Here is a 21,905-nt window from a genome sequence, read left to right as displayed (position 1 = left end):
TATGAGGAAAAGCTTTTTCATGCAGTGAGTGGTTAGGATCTGGAATGCACTGCCTAAGAGTGTGGAGGCAGGTTCAACTGAGGCATTTAAGAGGGAATTGGGATTTTTATCTGAAGGGGGGGGGGGTTGGCACTCGGGTAAATTGCTCTTCTTTCGGAGAATTGGCACAGCCACAATGGGCCAAATGGCCTCCTTCTGTGCTGTAACCATCCTGTAATCCTGTGACATAGCATCCCATACCTCTCCTGTCTCTCCTGAGCAAACTATAAAACATAAGCAGAAGATGATATCCAGCACATTATTACCAAAGTTTCTATTCGAAAAAGCAAACTATAAAACAATTACACCAGACTTCTGTTACCTGGAGCCCCACAGACTGTGTTAATTGCTGTTGACTGGGAGGAAAGCAACTCATCAAGGAGCCTTTGTGCAGTGGGAAGAATCTTCCAAAAAAAGGGGGATGAGAGAGAGAAATGAGTACACAAAGCAAGAATGTAACAAAACAGTTTTACTTAATACAAGAGGTCTGCAATATTTTAAGCACAACTTTGGTTCTCGCCTCAAAAAATACATTGGACCAGCTCCCGCTATGGTATAGGCTGCAGTTGAGGTTCATTTATACCCAGTTAGCCTGGGATTCTGTCAGACTCTAATTTATAATTTGGTATCTTTGCACAGTCCAATTCAAAAAGCGCCATTGTTCCAGTACTTGGAGCTGCCTAAAGGAAAAACAGTGGCATTTAAACTGAGACAAATTCAATACCTGCCTTACATACTTGACAATGAACACACAAGATACCAGCTCCAAATGCCATAGATCGGAGCCTTCGATTAACTTGCAAGAGGGTGCAATGAACATTTGGGTCCTCATTCTCAAATTCTGAACTTTAAAACAAAAGAATGCTGCTCTCCCAGTCATTCCCCCTTGAATTTTCTCCTGACTTATTAAATTACTGCACGGGGACCAGCGGGGAAATGACGGGTGCAGAAACCTCACACTGATTTTATCTGGGATTTGTTCTGCTCTTGGACCATGAGCTCTTCAGGACAGTTTTCTTATAGGAGCATAGGGCTCAGAAGCAGGGGTAGGCCATTCAGCCCCTCAAACCTGCTCCACTATACAGGAAAGATCGTGGCTGATCTGGTTGTGGTCTCAACTCCACTTTGCCGTCTGCCCCCCCCATAACCCTGGATTCCTGTTGTAGGCCGGCCGAGCTGTGCTATTAATGATAAGGGTTGACCCACAGACACTTTTTGGGTGGAAACATTAAGTTTACTTACAATAAACCCAGCAGCAACTACATGTATGCTTTCAACTCCAACTCCATCTCCATCTCTACACTGACTGATGAGGTATCCTGCACTACTTTCCTATTGGTTACTATAAATCATGCGATCTTCCTTCACAAGAATTATTCTTAAAAGTACATTACACACTAAATAAAACCATAATTACTACAACTCCCTTGTCTATCAAAAATCTGTCACACTCAGCCTTGAATAAATTCAATGACCCAGCCTCCACTGCTCTCTGGGGAAGAGAATTCCACAGACTAACGACCCTTTGCGAGAAAATATTTCTCCTCATTTCCATCTTCAACTGTAGAGCCCTTCTTCTTAAACTATGTCCCCTGGTTCTAATCTCTTCTGTCTGCTTCCCGCCAACTTACCTGAGGAAGGATGTATTTGCCACCGAGGGAGTGCAGCACAGGATCACCAGACTAATTTCTGGGATGGCAGGATTGTTTTATGAGGAGAGATTGAGGACTCGGGGCCTGTATTCGCTAGAGTTTCGAAAAATGAGAGGTGATCTCGTTGAAACTTACAAAATTCCTACAAGGCATGACAGGCTAGATGGGGGTAGGATGTATCCTCTGGCTGGTGAATCTAGAACCAGGGGACACAGTCTCAGAATAAGGTGCAGGCCAGTTAAGGCTGAGATAAGGAGGAATTTCTTCACTCAGAGGGTGGTGAATCTTTGGAATTCTCTGCCCCAGAGGGCTGTGGAAGCTCAGTCATTGAGCATGTCCCAGGCAGAAAGCGATAGATTTCTGGATACTAATGACATCAAGGGATAGTGGGGAAAATGGCACAAGAGGTAAGCAGTCTGTTTGAATGATGGAGCAGGCTCAACATGCCAATTGGCCTACTCCTCCTCCTATTTCCTACGCACCTAATTCGTCAAAAATCATCATGCTGCATCAATACTTTCAAGCAGCAACATTTCTGCACCAAATAAATTATCCCGGACATCTCACAAACAAACCTGCATCCTATCAATTAATGTCATAATACTCATTCATTCCTGTTCCTCCTCTTGTAGCCTTGAAACGCGGTACGAAACTCTGGCAAACAACGAGAATGATCTCGTTTCCCTTTTCCAAGCCTCGCAGAAAACTCTTGTTAAAAAAGTACACTACACTGTCACCTTTCCGGTCTGGAACGCTTAGAACTAAGTCATATCTGGATTTCGGATTTTTTTGGATCTTAGAATGAAGTTAGAATGCCTAACCAGGAGAATGTGAACCGGAAAACACCACAGATATAAATTTATTTTTATTCGTTCATGGGGCGGGGGCATCGCTGGCTTGGCCAGCATTTATTGCCCATCCCTAATTTCCCTCGAGAACGGAGTGGCTTGTGAGGCCATTTCAGGGGGCAGTTAAGAGTCAACCACATTTGCTGTGGATCTGGAGTCACATGTAGGCCAGACCAGATAAGGACGGCAGATTTCCTTCCCCTAAGGACATTAGTGAACCAGATGGGGTTTTTACGACAATCGACAATGGTTTTGTGATCATCATTAGACTTTTAATGCCAGATTTTTATTGACCGAATTCATATTTCATCATCTGCTGTGGTGGGATTCAAACCAGACCATCGATGTCCGGGATAATTTACTTTGTGCAGAAATGTTGCTGCTTGAAAGTATTGATGCAGCAAGATGATTTTTGACGAGCTAGGGACATAGGGAATAGGGGCAAGGGTAGGCCATTCAGCCCATTGAGCCTGCTCCACCATTCAAACAGATCATCCAACTAATGCCCCAGAGCAATAACTTGGGGGTCTCAATTATTAGTCCAGTGACAATAGTACTAGGCCACCACCTCCCCCCTAAAAATATAAATATTTACCTGAAGCATAAAACAGTAATAAAACATTAGAAAGCAGCAATAAAAATTGTTCTGCTTAACCAAATGCTTCATCTTCCGTGTTTCTGCTCCCAAAGTACGGTATTAAAATGATGCCAGGAGACTGGTCAAAAAATTTCCAGACAACTGGTGTTTCCCAAAAATAAATATCTGAACTGGAGAGGTTACGGTGTATTTTGCTAAACTATGATCATTTTGACAAAGTTACATTTCGAACAATTTAAAAGCTTTACTCAATAGTTTTTACAAGCTAGTTTTACTCATTGATGAGAACAACAGTGGAACGACGTTGGGATTTTCAGCCAATTCCAAAGGTTTTCACTGGTTAGTCAATAATTCCTTACCTGCTGAGGTAATTCACTGATCAAATACTGAGCAAACTTTTGCAGCTGATCTCTCTGTAATCGGGACAGCGATTCAGACACTGGTGCTCGCAAACATACTGCCGAGGCCTTGGGAGGAAGGAAGAAAACATGAGCTTTCTCAAGTGGAATATTCGAGAACATTCTGTGGTGACTTGGCAGAAAGTGGGCCAGGAGACATTTCAGTAAATCACCATCTCGAACGGGAGGGGCAAGACACTTGTTAACAAGTCATTTTAAACAACGTTCACGCAATATCCTCAGGCACCAGACTCAAAGAACCAGGCCGCTCCATAAGTGTACCTCAAGAGAAAGAACCTACCGGATACTTTGAGATTACCAGTGGGTCCTTCAAGTCTATGAAAGAGACTTTATAAATCAAATAAATAATTTGTGACGGACAGATGTCTTGAAGATCAATAACAATAATCAATACCTTCCCCCAATAGCCTCAGAGATTTTGATTCTCAAACTGTTGGGCCTACACTACTAAGTTTACATTATTAAAATATCTTGTGAGAACAATGAACCATAATTCCTATGACATAGTACACAGAGCAGCCACTTCATGAACAGGCAGTAGTAAACTTAGTAGCTTTTATTCGGTAACATTACCTGACGATCCGCGGACTGCAGAAATGGTTTCTAATTTCTTTGGAAGGAATAGCACAACCCTATGAATGGCAGGAAGTGTCAGTGATGCTCATTCCTAAAGCAATGATGGGAGATAAATACACAGGCACTCATCCTGATTCAGGCTTAGAGATATTTCTGGAAAGGGGGTTAATTGGACTTCTTGGCTATAACATCTAAGAATCTAATGATGTTATACTTTCGCTGAGGTTGCTATGGAGTGGAAGCAAAAAAGGTAAATAGACATCTAATTGGGATATCGAATTGCAAACTTGGGCTCCACAGAGACAGGCGATAGCTGTGTTAAATGCCATATATGCTAATGGATGGGTGCTTGTGGTTTTGTAAGAGGTAACTTTGCTGCATCAACTAATTAAAGTGAAATTTATCTCTTTATTTGATATATCATTTATCTGTTAATGTTTGAATTATGCTAATTTTAGGTGGTTTGTTACAGTAAATGTTTTAAAAAGCGAAATCTTGTCCTTTGGTTACATCCACTGGCAGCATGGGGAATCCTTGCTTTAAAAAAGGTTATTAGTCTCTACAGGGATCATGACATAATGCACAAAACACAGCAGCCAATGTTCACACAGCACATTCCCACAAACATAACCAGGTATTCTGTTTTAGCAATAATGTCTTGGGAGCAATAGAGCTCCAAGATGCAGAGGGATCTGGGTGTCCTAGTTCATGAATCACAAAAGGTTAGCATGCAAGTACAGGAAGTAATTAGGAAAGTTAATAGAATGTTATTGCTTATTGCAAGGAGAATTGAATAAAAAAGTAGAGAGGTTACGCTTCAGTCTTACAGGGCATAGGTGAGACCACATCTGGAGTACTGTGTACAGTACTAGCCTCCTTATATAAAGAAGGATGTAAATGCATTGGAAGCAGTTCAGAGAAGGTTTACCAGACTAATGCCTGGAATGGTTGGGTTATCTTATAAGGAAAGATTGGACAGACTAGGCTTGTATCCATTGGAGTTTGACAGAGTAAGAGGCAACTTGATTGAACCTTATATGATCCTGAGGGGTCTTGACAGGGGGGATGTGGAGAGGATGTTTCCACTTGTAGGAGAATCTAGAACTATGGGTCACTGTTTAAATATAAAGGTGAATTTTTTTTTCTCTCAGAGGGTCATGAGTCTTTGGAACTCTTCCTCAAAGGGTGGTAGAAGCAGAGTCTTTGAATATTTTTAAGGCAGAGGTAGATAGGTTCTTGATAAGCATTGGGGGTGAAAGGTTATCGGGGGTAGGCGGGATTGTGGAGTTGAGGTTACAATCAGATCAGCCATGGTCGTATTGAATGGCACAGCAGGCTCGAGGGGCCGAGTGGCCTACTCCTGCTCCTAGTTTGTATGTTCATATTGGCCAGGGCACTGGGGAGAATTCTCCTGCTCTTCTTCTAAACTGCGTCATTGGATTTTTACATCCAGCCGAGAATGGCAGTCTGGGCCTTGGTTTAATGTTTCATCCAAAAGACAACACTTCTGACAGTGCAGCATCCCCTAAGTACTGCGTTAGAGTGTCAGCCTCAAGTATATGTTCAATGCTCCAGATCATGATTTAAACCCACAACCTTCTAACTCAGAGGATTTATCACTGAAGAAATGATCCATTAGGCTTGAATGAGCTGGGACTTTAATGAACGGTGGAATGGGTTTGAGGGGTTGAACAGGTTACTCCTGCTCCTATGATCATAATGAAGCAACAACATTTTTACTCCCAAAATTAAGAAGGGTTAATGTTTTAAATGTTTTACTGGGGCATGTGTGGCTGTGGAGGTTTACCCAATAGTCTGAAGCACCTACAGAAGACAATTATTGCGCTTTCAGGAGGTGAGCAAGTGTTGCAACATCAGACAAAGAAAAGCACCCTTCAAAGAGAAGGTCAAGAGGTCTGAATAAAAACAGAAAGTGCTGGAAAAACTCAGCAGGTCTGGCAGCACCTGTGCGGAGAGAAACAGAGTTAACATTTCAAGCACAGTAGGACTCTTCTTCAGAACAGAAGACATCTGGAGACTCTGCTGAGACCCAGTCATAAGCAAGGCTGACGAATAATCTTCAGGGAGCAGGCCAGTGCGAGGTGTGACGGGTTGTCTGCAGCCAAGTTGCAGTAATGCACAAAGCTTAGTGTCCAAGGAAACAGTCTCTGAGGGACAATCTGGAAATAAATTGTATTTTTCTTATTTTAGCTGCCATTAAATGTGAAATTCTTAAAGCTTGGGGCAGCCGGCGCAGAGGAGCAATGGAGAAAAGGTCACTGACTTTAAGCCACAGTATGCCGAGGGGCTAGAATCTGTGTAAAATACCTCGGGCTATATGTCTGATATGGAATGTACATTGTGATTATTTTTTCCCCCCCACGAGATGTGGGCATCACTGGCATCCATAACTGCCCTTGAACTGAGTGGCTTGCTAGGCAGTTAAGAGTCAACCAGATTGCTGTGGGTCTGGAGTCACATGTGGACTAGACCAGGTAAGGAAGGCAGATTTTCTTCCCTAAATGGCAATAGTGAACCAGATGTGTTTTTACAACAATTGATGGTACTTTCATGGCCACCATTACAGAGACTAGCTTTCAATTCCAGAATTGTTAATTGAATTCTGAGTTCCACCAATGGTAGGATTTGAACCCATGTCCACACAGCATTAACCCGGGCCTCTGGATTACTAGTCCAGTGACATTACCACTATGCCACCATCTCCCCCATATCAAGAGTACAGAAATTGTATTGAGGCACCAATCAGTGCAACATGCTGTATGGAGACCAGCTGAATTTTATTGTGCTCCTTGTAATTTTGAAGTTGACATATTTTGTAATGTACTTTTAGGAATAAAGTATATTTTTGGGAAAAAATTCTGTTAAATAATGAGATTAATATGTAAAGCTATATACAGAGTTCATGGCCACACATCACCCTTTGATCCACTGTCCTTGGAGTGAGTTATTTATCCCTAGCCAGTTGGTCTAGTATGTTAATTGACAAGTAAACCAAACAATGGGAAAATTTAGAAAATAATTGCTCCTAAAGAGTTTGCAAAGTTGGAAAACATGACAAGATACAGCTAGTTCCTTGCTTAGATTTAACAAGGGCTCATCAATGGAAGGCATTATGATTGATTGGCTGATCATAAACTGAACACAAACACGAATATTCACAGAAATCAGGAACACTTCCACCCTTAGCATGTCGGTCAATTATTAAATGGGATTGTAGAGGGAGAAGAAAACTTCCAGTGCTATAGAGGGGATATTCATTCTCATTACCTCCATTTCCCTCCTTCAATCTCTCCTCGGTCTACGTACTTGTATTCTGGTGGATTGAATGAGCTGATGACCAACCCTCAGAAACACGTTAACCGCTACAAACTGCAACAACCCAAGGCTTAATTACCCTTCCATTGACCTCTTCCTTGGGATAGTGCAGAGATAGAGAGAGGGAGAAAGAAAGAAGGAGGGGGCACAGGGAAGAGAACAGCAACTCCCCCCTTTTCAATTTGGTCAGCATCAAGCACTACGTTTACTACAATAACATTACTTTGAAAAGCCTGAACTTTCTCTAACTTTTCCGATAAGGGTGCTAAGGAGGCAACAAACCTACCATTACTCATCGAGTACTGCTTATACTGGAACAAAGCCAATAGTATGAGGAGCTATTACTTATTAACAGAATCTTTAATCCTGGGTTTGTTCAACAAATGCCCATTGACCAAACCCTTATAAAAAGGTCCAATCGGAGGGAGATTATGAAGAGAAATTGCATGAATAAGTCTTGTATTCCTTGGAATATAGAAAGACAGGGGCAATTCAATTAAGGTTTTTGGGATTTTGAAAGGAATTTTGGAGTACATAGTGATTTTTTTCCCACTGGTGGGAGTCTAGGACATGGGGGCATAACTTTAAGATCAGAGCCAGGCTACTCAGGGGAAAGGTTAAGAAACACCCTCTTCAGACAAAATGGTGACAGAAGTGTGGGACGCTCACTCACAAAATGAGCAGATGCTAACTCAAATAATTTTAAATCTGAGATTGATAGACCTTTGCTATTTGAGGGCACAGAGGGATATAGCACCAAGGCAAATGAATGGAGTTAAGGTACACATCAGCCACGATCTCATTAAAAGCAGAACCGGCTTGAGGGGCTGAATGGCCTTCTCCTGTTCCTATGTTCCCAGCCCCATGGTGGGCTGCATCAGGCTGTTCGCAACCTTAACATCCTATTCTACCCCCCTCAAAACCTTCCAATCCCATACCCTCTCCATTTCCATTCACTGCCCCAACCTCAGCCCATCCACCACTGAAACTTTTATCCATGCATGCATCACATGCAAAATTAACTATTCCAATGCTCCCCTGGTTGGCATCCCATCCTTCAATCATCCAAAACTCTGGTGTCCATATCCTAACCTGCACCAAGTTCTGCTCACCCATTGCTCCTGTTCTTGCTGATCTACATTGGCTCTCCGAATCCCTCCATCTTAATTTTTCCTCCTCATGTTTAAATGGTTTAGGCACGCCCTATCTCTGTAACCTCCTTCAGCCTAACCAACATCACCCATCACCTTCCAAAGTTCTCCGTTCCTCAGGCATTTCTCCTTCTATCTTCACAGCATCTATGCCTTCAGCCATTTGGACCCCCATGCCCTGGAATTCCATCCACAAGCTCCTGCCTTCTTTCCAGACTCTTCCTAAAACTCATCTCTTTGACCCAGGTTTTGGTCACTTCTGTCAACAGCTTCTTTAGCTCAGCGTCTATTTTGCTGAATTACACATTGGAGAAATGTCTTTGGGATGTTGTTCTATCCATCAAAAGTGCGACATAAACTGCAAGTTGTGATTTCCATTAGCGCCACTTAACACCAGCGTCATCCATCAGCTTTCATATTTACATTCAATTTAAATTACACTTACCTGCAATTCATACTCATATTAGAACAAGGAAGCACCCTCGAAACTTAAATAGATTCATCTTCCACCCGCCAACTAAATGAATATGCAGCAATCACTAAGAAACTCATTTGGTTTTATGATGCACTAATTTTAACTTATGCTACGAACACAGGAACATAGAAAATTTACAGCACAGGAGGTGCCCATTTGGCCCATTGTGCTCATGTTGGTCAAGAGTTATGCAGCCTAATCCAGGTCTTGATCCATTGCCCTGTAGGTTACAGCATGTCAAGTGCATATTCAAGTGTTTTTTTGCAAATGTGTTGAGGGTTTCTGGCTGTACCATCCTCTGGGTGAAAAAAAACTCTTCACTCCCCTCTAGTCCCTGTATCAATTACTGTAATACCCATTTTCTGCTAAGGGAAATAGGTCCTTCCTACCCACTCTAGGCCCCTCATAATTTTGTACACCTTAATTAAACCTCCTCTCAATCTCCTCTTCCAATGAATACTATTCCAGACTATCCAATCTTCCCTCAGAGGTAAAATTCTTTATTCCTCACAACAGGATTGTAAGTCTCCTAAGAACCCTCTCAAGTGCGACCACATCCATCCTGCAATGTTGTGACCAGAACTGCCCACAGTGCTCCAGCTCCGGTCTAACTAGCATTCTGCAAGTTAGCATAACCTCCCTGCTCTGATATTTTATGCCTCGGCTAATATAGAAAAGTATCTGCGCTGATTTCTTCACCACCTTATACCTAGCTGTCCTGCTACCTACAGGAATCTGTGGGGGACGCACCCTGAAAGGTATAAATCCCATCACAGCGTTACTGCACCAAAAGGAAAGCATATCATACAATCGCAGAAACAATGCTTGAATGCAGAGATATGATGCACCTGCTCAGCATCACAAAGAGCTTGCCTTTCTCAGAAGTGGCAGTAATCTGGGTCAGGAATGTCCTTACTTTTAAGGGTTTTATACAGGTGTACCATGGAGCTATTCATCCATGTAGATCTCAAGTTGCTCATACTGACAGATCTTGGTGTTCGGATTTAGGATTTGACCACGAGTGAGGCAATAGTGGTTATAGTCCGCCTTTACTAATTTCCATATCCACAAAACCCAAAGATGTGCAAGCATCAACTGGACTGAGTTCTTGGGGTTTAAGGGCAGCTCCATCAGAGTCTGAAGAGCTCTAGGTGGCACTACCAGCTCTGGTCTAGGAAGGTTTATTCTAAACAGAAACACTGCTTCCTTTTATGTTACATTACCTCACCCAAAACCAAACCCAACTGAAATCAGATACTTGCAACAATTCAGGATAGGCATTGAGCACATTAATCCAACTCAATTCAGGGAAGGAAACCTGCCAACTCTTATCTGGTTTGGCAGAACCATGGCTTCTAATGCCCTCAGGGCAACTGGTGATGGGCAACAAAAAAGTAATGCTGTTTCACCAAATGTCACCCACATTACGAGAACAAATACTTGATAAAAATTCACATAGGGGGCTGCATAAACAACTCGGGTTGATTTAAGAAGGTTTCTCAAAGCAAATTAGACACAGTGACTTAGGTAAGGCCGTGACCAGGGCTGAAAGATTTACAGGTCAGCCTTTTACTTGTTGTTCCAGCACAGTAAATTATTCAATTACTGAAAGACGCTCTGACCTGAACACTGGGACACAAGATACATAAGTGAGCAAATGATCATAAATTATGCTACACTTGGATCCCACAGCAGTAAGATTCCAAAAGCAACATATAACTCTAGCTAAAGCAGTAAACTGCTGCGGATTAATGTAAAAGAAAGGGCTAAAAAAATAAACTGCATCATCGCCAACCCCTTCCCCGAGGGAGCTTTTATTTGAAGGCTATTTTGACATTGTTTTGCGCTTAAGGGAGAGAAGGCACATCTTTAGCTATTGGGCATTTCACTTACTGCTGCCTGTACAGAAAGAATTATACAAAACAGGCTCTTGTATTTAAGTCCGTCAGTGCCTGTTACACGTTAACTTTGTTCACTCCGGGGATAGTGTGAAGGTGAGTTGGATACAGGAGTCAGTCACACCAAATAACTAGCAGCTCAGGACCCAAATTCTTCCATTAGATGGGACAAGGGCAGAGATTGAGAACTCGCAAGAGCTACTTTTTTTTGGTAAAAAACCAAAGTCCAGTCAATCACATTTAAGGAGGAATCAAATATTAACCGGTACAAGGAAAGAGCCAGGATATGGGTTTACAGTAGACAGCTCCGTTGTTGAGCCAACAGTGATGCGGACAAAACGAGGTCAAATAACCTCCCCTGTGTTGTAATGTGGATGGTTCCAAAATAAAACCACCATCTGTAAAACTCACAAAACATTCCAATGTTTTCCAACTTTGAAACTGTGAAGATGAGTTTCCAACATCTTTGTCAGGGGCCATAACATGTGCAAAATAATGTGCCTTGTGTATTGCCCAGTTTCACTAGCCAATCAAAAGCCCAATCCTTCCGAGATAAAGTCGTCATCAATTATCTAATTATCTTTATTTGTTTAAATAAAGTAGCATCATCCATTTGAATATTTGTGTTTTATTTTACACGCACAGCAGGATTGCTGATTTGCGACTGGGATACATTGTTTTGGTGAGAACAACGGGCAGAGGTTTCCTCCCACTTTGACCAAGCTTTTGGTCATCAGTCCTAACATCTCCTCACATGGCTTGGTGTCACATTTTGGTGATTAATGCTCCAGGGAAACACCTTGGGATGTTTTAATTTGGTAAAAAGACACTATATAAATCCAAGTTGTTGCTCTGTCAGCCAGGCCAAGTGTGGTCCCTTTATGCAGTCAGTTGAGATTTTGGTTTTTTTTTATTAACAATGTTTGTGGATTCAGTTTCACAAGTTTTAACTGATGACCTCTGGGTTTCTAGCCCAGCATTAGAGCCATTACACAACTGTGTCTACCAAGTTCAGAGATTAGACCTGCGACTGACAGCGTTCTATTTTCATGGGATAAACTTGCTGAGTGCCACAATGATATCTTTTCGTACCCCATTAAGGTTTACATTACCATCTTTCTACCAAAGTTCCATTAGTACTGGATCCATTGCAGTGTAAAGGTGAAACATTACAACCTTTTATCGTGTCGATGTCACTCCAGTCTCAAACCTTACACCAACCCATGATGAATAATTCAGTACATGAAACGGATTTCCCAAGATATTCCGGAAAAATAACAGTGAGGTTGAGTGCCTTGGGCTACAGGAAGATATAGACGGAATGGTCAAATGGGCAGATAAGTGGCAGATGGAATTTAACCCTGAAAAGTGTGAGGTGATACACTTTGGAAGGAGTAATTTGACAAGAAAGTATTCAAGCATGACACTAGGAAGTTCTGAGGAACAAAGGGAACTTGGTGTGTGTGTCCATAGATCTCTGAAGGCGGAGGGGCATGTTAGTGGGGTGGTGAAAAAGGCATATGGGACACTTGCCTTTATCAATCGAGGCATAGATTACAAAAGTAGGGAGGTCATGTTGGAGTCGTATAGAACCTTGGTGTGGCCACAGCTGGAGTACTGTGTGCAGCTCTGGTCACCACATTATAGGAAGGATGTGATTGCACTGGAGGGGGTGCAGAGGAGATTCACCAGGATGTTGCCTGGGATGAAACATTTAAGCTATGAAGAGAGGTTGGATAGACTTGGGTTGTTTTCGTTGGAGCAGAGAAGACTGAGGGGTGACCTGATCGAGGTGTACAAGATTATGAGGGGCATGGACAGGGTGGATAGGGAGCAGCTGTTCTCCTTAGTTGAAGGGTCAGTCACAAGGGGACATAAGTTCAAGGTAAGGGGCAGGAGGTTTAGGGGGGGATGTGAGGAAAAACTTTTTTACCCAAAGGGTGGTGACGGTCTGGAATGCGCTGCCTGGGAGGGTGGTGGAGGCGGGTTGCCTCACATCCTTTAAAAAGTACCTGGATGAGCACTTGGTAGATCATAACATTCAAAGCTATGGGCCAAGTGCTGGTAAATGGGATTAGGTAGGTAGGTCAGGTGTTTCTCGTGTGTCAGTGCAGACTCGATGGGCCGAAGGGCCTCTTCTGCACTGTGAGATTCTGTGAAAAATGCTAACAGTCGATTTTCCCAATAGGAAGATTGTGCGGCATTAAATCTAGAGCTAGACTGCTCAATGGTGATGTCAGGAAGCACTTCTTTGCATAAAGGGTGGTAGAAATCTTGTACTCTCCCCTCCAAAAGGTGTTGAGGCTGGGGGCCGATTGAAACTGTCAAAACTGAGATTGAGGAGTTTTTGCTGGGCTGGGGTATTAAGGGTTATAGAACCAAGATGGCTAAATGGAGTTAAGGTACAGATCTGCATGGTCTGACTGAATGGCAGAACTGTCTCGAGGGGCTGAATGGCCTGTGCCTACTCCTATTTTTCAATCCAGGCTAAAATACTAAGGGAAGATGATGTAAGTACACAATAGGTCAATTAGAATCTATAACAAGAAAGAGTGTGATGTTTTGAGTGTCTCTCCTTTATCAGGCTCGGAGTGTCGAAGCGTTTATATCTGAAATATTAGACTGTCCTTGTTTCTTTCCGATGCTGATCTGCGTTTACCAGATTTTTCTTTTTTCTCTGTACAATTTCTAATTTATGAATGTGGATAAGAGAATTTATTCCCTCCCTGCAGCCTCTCTTTAAAAAGCATAAAACACACCTTTCCAGGATTAAACTGCTTATTTGGACTGACCTACTCCAGAGGCGCTTTGTGTGAACACCGCATATTCACTGCACAACGTTGTTACCAGGAGCAGCTTTATCCTTGGAGCGAGGGCAGAGGTTGGAAATAAGACCATAAGACAGAGGAGCAGAAATTAGGCCATTCAGCCCATCGAGTCTGCTCCGCCATTCAATCATGGCTGATAAGTTTCTCAACCCCATTCTCCCGCCTTCTCCCCGGAACCTTTGATCCCCTTACCAATCAAGAATCTATCTATCTCGGTCTTAAATACACTCAATGACCTGGCCTCCACAGCCTTCTGTGGCAATGAATTCCATAGATTCACCACTCTCTGGCTAAAGAAGTTTCTCCTCATCTCTGTTCTAAAAGGTCTTCCCTTTACTCTGAGGCTGTGCCCTCGGGTCCTAGTCTCTCCTACTAATGGAAACACCTTCCCCACGTCCACTCTATCCAGGCCTTTCAGTATTCTGTAAGTTTCAAACAGATCCCCCCCTCATCCTTCTAAACCCCATCGAGTATAGACCCAGAGTCCTCAAACGTTCCTCATATGTTAAGCCTTTCATTCCTGGGATCGTTCTCGTAAACCTCCTCTGGACCCTCTCCAGGGCCAGCACATCCTACCTGAGATACGGGGCCCAAAATTGCTCACAATATTCTAAATGTGGTCTGATCAGAGCCTTATAAAGCCTCAGCAGCACATCCCTGCTTTTATATTCTAGTCCTCTCGAAATAAATGCCAACATTGCATTTGCCTTCCTAACTACCGACTCAACCTGCAAGTTAACCTTAAGAGAATCCTGGACTAGGACTCCCAAGTCCCTTTGCACTCCAGATTTCTGAATTCTCTCCCCATTTAGAAAATAGTCTATGCCTCTATTCTTCCTACCAAAGTGCATGACCTCACACTTCCCCACGTTGTATTCCATCTGCCACTTCTTTGCCCATTCTCCTAACCTGTCTAAATCCTTCTGCAGCCTCCCCGCCTCCTCAATACTACCTGTCCCTACACCTATCTTTGTATCATCTGCAAACTTAGCCAGGATGCCCTCAGTTCCTTCATCTAGATCAGTAATGTATAAAGTGAAAATTTGTGGTCCCAACATTGACCCCTGCGGAACTCCACTAGTCACCGGCCGCCATCCTGAGAAGGACCCCCTTATCCCCACTCTCTGCCTCCTGCCAGACAGCCAATCTTCTATCCATGCTAGTACCTTGCCTCAAACACCATGGGCTCTTATCTTACTGAGCAGCCTCCTGTGCGGCAACTTGTCAAAGGCCTTCTGGAAGTCCAAGTAGATAACATCCACTGGCTCTTCTTTGCCTAACCTACTCGTTACCTCCTCAAAGAATTCTAACAGATTTGTCAGGCATGACCTCCCCTTGATGAAACCATGCTGACTTTGCCCTATAGGGAAAAGGAGAGAAAATAGCAAAAACAGCCCGCATTTATATAGCAACTTTAACAGAGTAAAACGTCTTCAGGTGCTTCACAGGAGCATTAACAAAGCAAGTTTCACAATGAGCCACTTAATGTAACGTTAGGAGAGATGACCAAGAGCTGGGTTGAAGAGGTAGGTTTTAGGAAGCATCGTAAAGGAGAAGAAAGAGGCAGAAAGTCAGGATTTTAAGGAGGGAATTCCAAAGCTTAGGATATAGGCAGCTGGAAGCAATGGAGCATTGTCAAAAATCACTGATATCCAGTACTGAAAAAGTAACTGATACATCTGCAGTTCTCACAGCCATCGCCCTCGTTATATTCACTCGCTTACAATAGCGTGTTCCAAACGTATTTTTCCCTACTCGGTCTCATTTGGATCCAAGGCTCGAGGCGGCTTTAATTCAGACTGTGCCTCAGAGCTAGGAGGTCAAGGGAAAAGTGAAGCACAGCTGGCAAAGCGGCTATAAAACCTTAAACAATGAGGGCACCGGGAGCCAGCTCTCCACATAACCCAAGAATAAAGAAATGAGACACTTTGAAAGCTGAAAATCTTACCCCCGGGCAGCCAGGGAACTGAAGAACAGTCCTGGACAAATACATTGCGCTGCATTAAGTGTCTTATGAAGTGATAGAAAATGCCAGCGGCTCCACTGTTTTAAGGGCCAGACTTTACTGGGGTGGGGAATCTTGCCCATTATTCTGTCTTTGTCCCTCACCCTTCAGCTCAAAATCTTTTGTGTTGCAAGTGCGAGCTGATAAGGGCATCGCAAGGGCGACGAGACATCATGAAGAGAGCAGTCCATCTCCGTAGCCACTGAGACCAAAGGGTTGAGAAAGAAACAAACAGAGGAATGACGGAGAAGGAAACAGAGGAATGAAGGAAGGCGAATGAGAAATGAAGAGGGGGAAGGAAAGACCAACATCAAATTGTCCAATATGTGGTGATTTGAAAATCACGGCTTACCTCTTGATGTGTTTCACCAGCTTGTTGTATATTTTATATGTATCAGAGCAATGCAGAGATGTTTTCTAAGAGTGTAACAGGTTTATTTACAAGAGTTTTAAAATATCTCTGCTATCATAAAATGTCTGCACTCAAGCTTAAAGGTAGTTTCCATCTCCTCTGTTTACTTAGCTCTGAGTCACTACCCAGGCTTAACCAATCAAGCATAGTGAGCATAGATCAGTTACCTGACTTACATAATCAAGCACAGAACAATTGAACACTACATCTCTTCCTTGCTACAAATTGCTAGGTGATTTACACAGTAACAATGCCATTAGCATTAACTGTGTCCTTCCTTGCTGGCAAATTCTGGCCCACTGTATTTTAAAAGTAAATCACTTTTTTTTTTATTCATTCATGGGATGTGGAAGTCACTGTCAAAAAATTCTTTCGAGTTATCAAGTCACAGATTGCAACTCTTTTGAGTACAATCACAGTTCTTGGTTTTCCGGGAGTGGGACACGAACCCACAACCCTCTGATTCAAAGGCGAGGGTGCTATGAACTGAGCCACAGCTGACACCTCTATCCATCCCTAATTGCCTTAATTGAGTGGCTAGCTAGGCCATTTCAGAGGTCAGTCAAGTGTTAACCGCATTACTATGGGTTTGGAGTCATGATTAGGCCTGACCAGGTAAGGATGGCAGATTTCCTTCCCTAAGTGACATTACTCAATACCAAGTGAAATTTTGCTCAAGTGACTACATGCACTGACACCAAAGACGACACACAAGCCAAAAATAGCATGAGGTCACTTGATTAACAAAGCTGTCACAGCCTAATCGTTACCACGGCAACATATTGCCCACAGTTAATAAAAAATCCTCCTCTTTGACAGACTCATTACTGCTCAGTACTGCCCTGCATCTATTCAGGGGAAACCAGGCAAATCCCGATCTCAAACGAAGCAGGACGAGATACAATGAGTTAAGGGGGAGCTAGACAAGCATTTGAGGGAGAAGTGAATAGATTGTGATATTGCTTTGAGAGAGAATATGCTAATGAGTAAGTAGCCAGGACGTAAACCATGTAACCAGCAGTCAGTGTGTACGGAACTGTGACCATACAGCAGATTAGCAAGATACCAATCCCAGCACAAGAAGCCAAGATGTCCATGACCTACAACAGATGTGCCCAGACAAATTCATTACCATAGGGAAGCTCAAAGGTGATGCTGTACTACACCTCAGAGAAGATGCAATTCCATTGTTCGACCTTCCTAGAAAGTGCAGAGTGCACACAGAGGAAAAGCTGTAGAGTGAGTTGAATGACATGGAGCAGAACAGCATTATCTGTCGTGTGTATCAAAACACCGAAAGGTGGTAAATTTGGATGGGAAAAGATAGGAGGGGGTTCTCAAGTGGAGCATAAACACCGGCATGGACCAGATGGGCCAAATGGCCTGTTTCTGTGACGTATATTCTATGAGCTAGACTCAATGACATTAGGTCATTATGATAGTGCTCAATTTATGCTGCATCATTGCATGACTCTAGGGGGTGTTGGTTTATCTAGACTGATGCTCCTACACAGTTTTAAGCAGGATGGGGGGAACTTGGCTGAGTATTGGTGTCTGTTAACTGCAGCAAACAGATGGAAGGATGAAACATGAATAAACTGCGGTGACTGATGAGAGTCCAATTTACTGGTACTGCTCCTCACTGCCCACTCTACAAAGCGACTGTTACACCATCTACTATGCAAAATAACTAGAAACTGAGCAAAAAAATTAACCTAGCAACCGTCCAATCGGTCAGAGCTTTAGAATTGGCAGCACAAGTGCTCTAATTGACCACCTAAATTTTACATTCCAGGATGCTGAATTTAATTAGGAGTCTCCAGGCTGCACTCTCCCTCACACCCTCCCCACCCAGCACACAACAGCACTCCTTTTTCCTGTGTGTCCCTACTAGGCTTTAAATTGCACATGAGGGTTGAACCTGAAAGAAATCTGAAGCAGTTTTAGAGACAAAAGGCAGAATATTGCAGTTACACAGAGCAACTGGTAAATCTATGGGAGCTCTCCATGTGGGCTTTTGAGGCAGCAGCCTCTCCCTGGTGATCATTTAAAAAGGAACTTCGCCCCCAGCTACAGAACGGCACCTGATTGTGGTTAGATAAGGCTGCAGCGCGCCCTGGAAGATAGCTTCTGGCACGTTAAGGGTAATGAGCACAATTTGAAGAACTTTGCAGCTACAGAATTTGCTTTTTCTGACCAGGCGTGCCTTAATGTTTTTTTCTCTCTTTAAAAAGCTCTCTGCAGGTAATTCCCTGTCTCAAAATTAAGGTAAGCCAATTAACCCTTTGCACACCTTGGTGAGTTCACTACTGTGCCACGGGCCTGAGTTTGCTCAACTACAGCCTGCATCTTTGCAATAAGAGCAGGGTTCACTCTGCTCTTTTCCATCGTCTCTGCCAGAATTTCATCGGGAATAAAATCTCAGTAAAACAAGACTAGCATTAAAATACCTGGATCAGAATTTGATGCCATCTCAGAAATGTTAAACTGCTCTCTTCTTTAACATTGGGGTCATTTTTAACAGTCAACATTCAAAACTCTGCTGCCTGTATCCTAACTCCCAGGCGGAGGTAAGATGCAAAACGAAAACAAAAATACCTGGAAAAACTCAGCAGGTCTGGCAGCATCTGCGGAGAGGAACACAGTTAACGTTTCGAGTCCGAATGACCCTTCAACAGAACTAAGGAAAAATAGAAAAGAGGTGAAATATAAGCTGGTTTAAGGGGGAGGGTGGGACAAGTAGAGCTGGATAGAGGGCCAGTGATAGGTGGAGACAACCAAAAGGTGTCACAGACAAAAGGACAAAGAGGTAAAAACAAAAAACTGCGGATGCTGGAAATCCAAAACAAAAACAGAAATACCGGAAAAACTCAGCAGGTCTGGCAGCATCGGCGGAGAAGAGCAAAGTTGACGTTTCGAGTCCTCATGACCCTTCAACAGAACTGCTCTGCTGAAGGGTCATGAGGACTCGAAACGTCAACTTTGTTCTCCACCGATGCTAAAAGGACAAAGAGGTGTTGAAGGTGGTGATATTATCTAAGGAATGTGCTAATTAAGGGTAGAAAGCAGGACGAGCAAGGTACAGATAGCCCTAGTTGGGGTGGGGTGGGGTGAAGGAATCGAAAAAGGCTAAAAGGTAGAGATAAAACAATGTATGGAAATACATTTAAAAATAATGGAAGTAGGTGGGAAAAGATTACTAGGGCTATCTGTACCTTGCTTGTCCTGCTTTCTACCCTTAATTAGCACATTCCTTAGATAATATCACCACCTTCAACACCTCTTTGTCCTTTTTTCTGTGACGTCTTTTGGTTGTCTCCACCTATCACTGGCCCTCTATCCAGCTCTACTTGTCCCACCCCTCCCTTAAACCAGCTTATATTTCACCTCTTTTCTATTTTTACTTAGTTCTGTTGAAGGGTCATTCGGACTTGAAACATTAACTGTGTCCCTCTCCGCCGATGCTGCCAGACCTGCTGAGTTTTTCCAGGTATTTTTGTTTTTGTTTTAGATTTCCAGCATCCGCAGTTTTTTGCTTTTATCAGGAGGTAAGATGCAGATCAGGCATGACCTAACTGAATGGCTGAACAGGTTCAAGGGGCTGAATGGCCTCCCCCCTCCTGTTCCTGTAAACAGATGGAACCACAGAAGGAGTTTTGTTATTGTTTTATCTTTAAAAAAAATCTTCCTCCACTCCTCGGATCCACACAAGCTAAGCACCAATTGCCAACCAAGAGGGTGGTTAGGGAGTTGCATTGAGACCCCTGATGTTGCCATTATGTAACTGGCAGTTCAGATATGTTGATGGGTCTTTGCTCCCCTCCCTACGAGAAGGTTATTAGCTTCAGAAATGGCAACAGAACAGGAGGCGGCCATTCATCCCATCGTGCCCGTGCCAGCTCTTTGAAAGAGCGATCCAATTTGACCCATTTCCCGACATACTTGCCATAAAGAGTACAAAAGCAAAAACATTACAATAAACCTGCATAAAACACTGAATGTGACCTCAACCAGAGTGTCATTTCCAGTTCTAGGCACCACACTCTTTAGAAAGGATGTGAAGACGAGAGAGAGAGTGCAGAAAGGTTTCACAATAATGGTTCCGGGGTGAGGAACTTCAGTTACGTGGATAGTTCGGAGAAGCTGGGGCTGTTCTCCTTGGAGAAGAGAAGATTAAAAAGGAGATTTGATAGGTGTGTTCAAAATGGCGAGGGATCTGGACAGAGTAGATAGGGAGAAAAATATTCCCCTCACAGATCAGGATAAACCAATTCAAGCTGAATGGCTAAAGAACTAATGGCGCCATGAAGAATATCTATTTTTTAAAATCCAATGAGCTGTTCAAGATCTACAATGCCTGAGCATGCAGTGGAGCAAGAGAGAGTGAAAGTAGAACAGACATGGAGTGTCATAGGAACACAGGAATATAGGAGTATGGAAAAGGGTGGTTGGGTCCATCTGACTGGTCCCAAAGATCAAAGATTATTATTTTCTGAAGTGGTTGAGTGCACAGCTTTAGAACCAAGCACACAGACTGGAGTGGGCAGTATTAACACTCCAGCCCACATCTGGCCAGTGGGACCGAGGGTGAAGTGGGACACTGAGTGGGAAAGAAACTCATTCCTAAAACTACTGCTAGGTGGGACAGGGGAGAGAGAGAGGGGCATATACCCAAAAGAAATTTGGGGGAGAGTGGGCTAGGAAGAGAAGTAATTATGTTATCTTGAATCCTCCTATCCTGTACTGGCGCTCATGTCACACGAGTGCCATGTTTTTATTAAAGGACATGTAGAAAAATGTTTGGTCATTAAAAAGTGGAAATTCTTTCTGTGCTAGACCACAGTTAGTGACGCCAAAGGCTTTATGAAGACATACTGCTGTAAATTTGAAGGTGGGTGCTAATTCTACTTTTCCTTGCAAGACACATCTCAGCGATGCACATCCAATTTCTAAATTTTCAAATTCATCGCCCACACCTTGGAATCCCTCTCATGTGACATTTGCAAGATTAAACTTGGTTTCATGTCATTTATACTCATTACAGGAGTTGAACACAGTAGGTTCAAAAGAACATTTTGCCCATCACTGCTGGTGCCTCCTCAGCTCGAGCTATATTTGTTTCACCAGATTTCCCATTCACACACAGGCGGTTACAACGAGAACAATGTGCACAACGCGCGTGTGCTTACTCCCGGCAATGCAGACTGAAGAAAAATTTGCAACATCAACCGTTATTTGCTCTCTACAAATGGTATTTTAAAGTTGCAACTTGTCAATGTATAAACACTGACAAGCAGGAAAAGACCAGCTGGTCAATCAAGCCTGCCCTACGTCATAAATGGGCAGATCATTGTAAATAAACACTCCTTCACTCCCCAGCTATGTAAACTTGCTGTCGCCAACAATAGGCAAGGTCATGATAATTTCTTCCAAAAGGTTTCCACCACAGAATTTGCTGCATTAACAGTAAGCAAGGCTTGAGGCTTACGTCTCGGCATCTTCCCAACTTAATTTGATTTGCTTTTCCCCCCCACTTATTTGCGCACTTCTCCCCACCGCAGGTTTTAAGCTTGTCGAATTCTGGGAGCTGCATCCTATTTAGGTCACGTCCCACTATCTTTCCCAGCCACGTCCACTTGGACTGGCCAAGCTTCACCTGCACTGAAGC

The 21,905-nt window shown here is 43.2% G+C and overlaps 1 protein-coding gene across 2 annotated transcripts in view; it reads right to left on the bottom strand.

Moving 5' to 3' along the window:
• Window positions 1-21,905, bottom strand: part of zswim8 (zinc finger, SWIM-type containing 8) — a 188,356-nt gene that overhangs the window by 62,711 nt on the left and 103,740 nt on the right. For both annotated transcript variants that reach the window (XM_078531005.1, XM_078531003.1), the window contains 2 exons: window positions 3,497-3,604; window positions 362-443 (listed from right to left, as the gene is read on the bottom strand). In XM_078531005.1, the coding sequence (XP_078387131.1) occupies window positions 362-443; window positions 3,497-3,604 (190 nt within the window). The remainder of the gene's footprint in view (window positions 1-361; window positions 444-3,496; window positions 3,605-21,905) is intronic.

Source organism: Cetorhinus maximus, chromosome 27, assembly GCF_964194155.1.
Source record: "Cetorhinus maximus chromosome 27, sCetMax3.hap1.1, whole genome shotgun sequence".
Taxonomy (NCBI): Eukaryota; Metazoa; Chordata; class Chondrichthyes; order Lamniformes; family Cetorhinidae; genus Cetorhinus; species Cetorhinus maximus.
The sequence above is the reverse complement of the archived record's forward strand: the minus strand, read 5'-3'. Positions and strand labels throughout refer to the sequence as shown.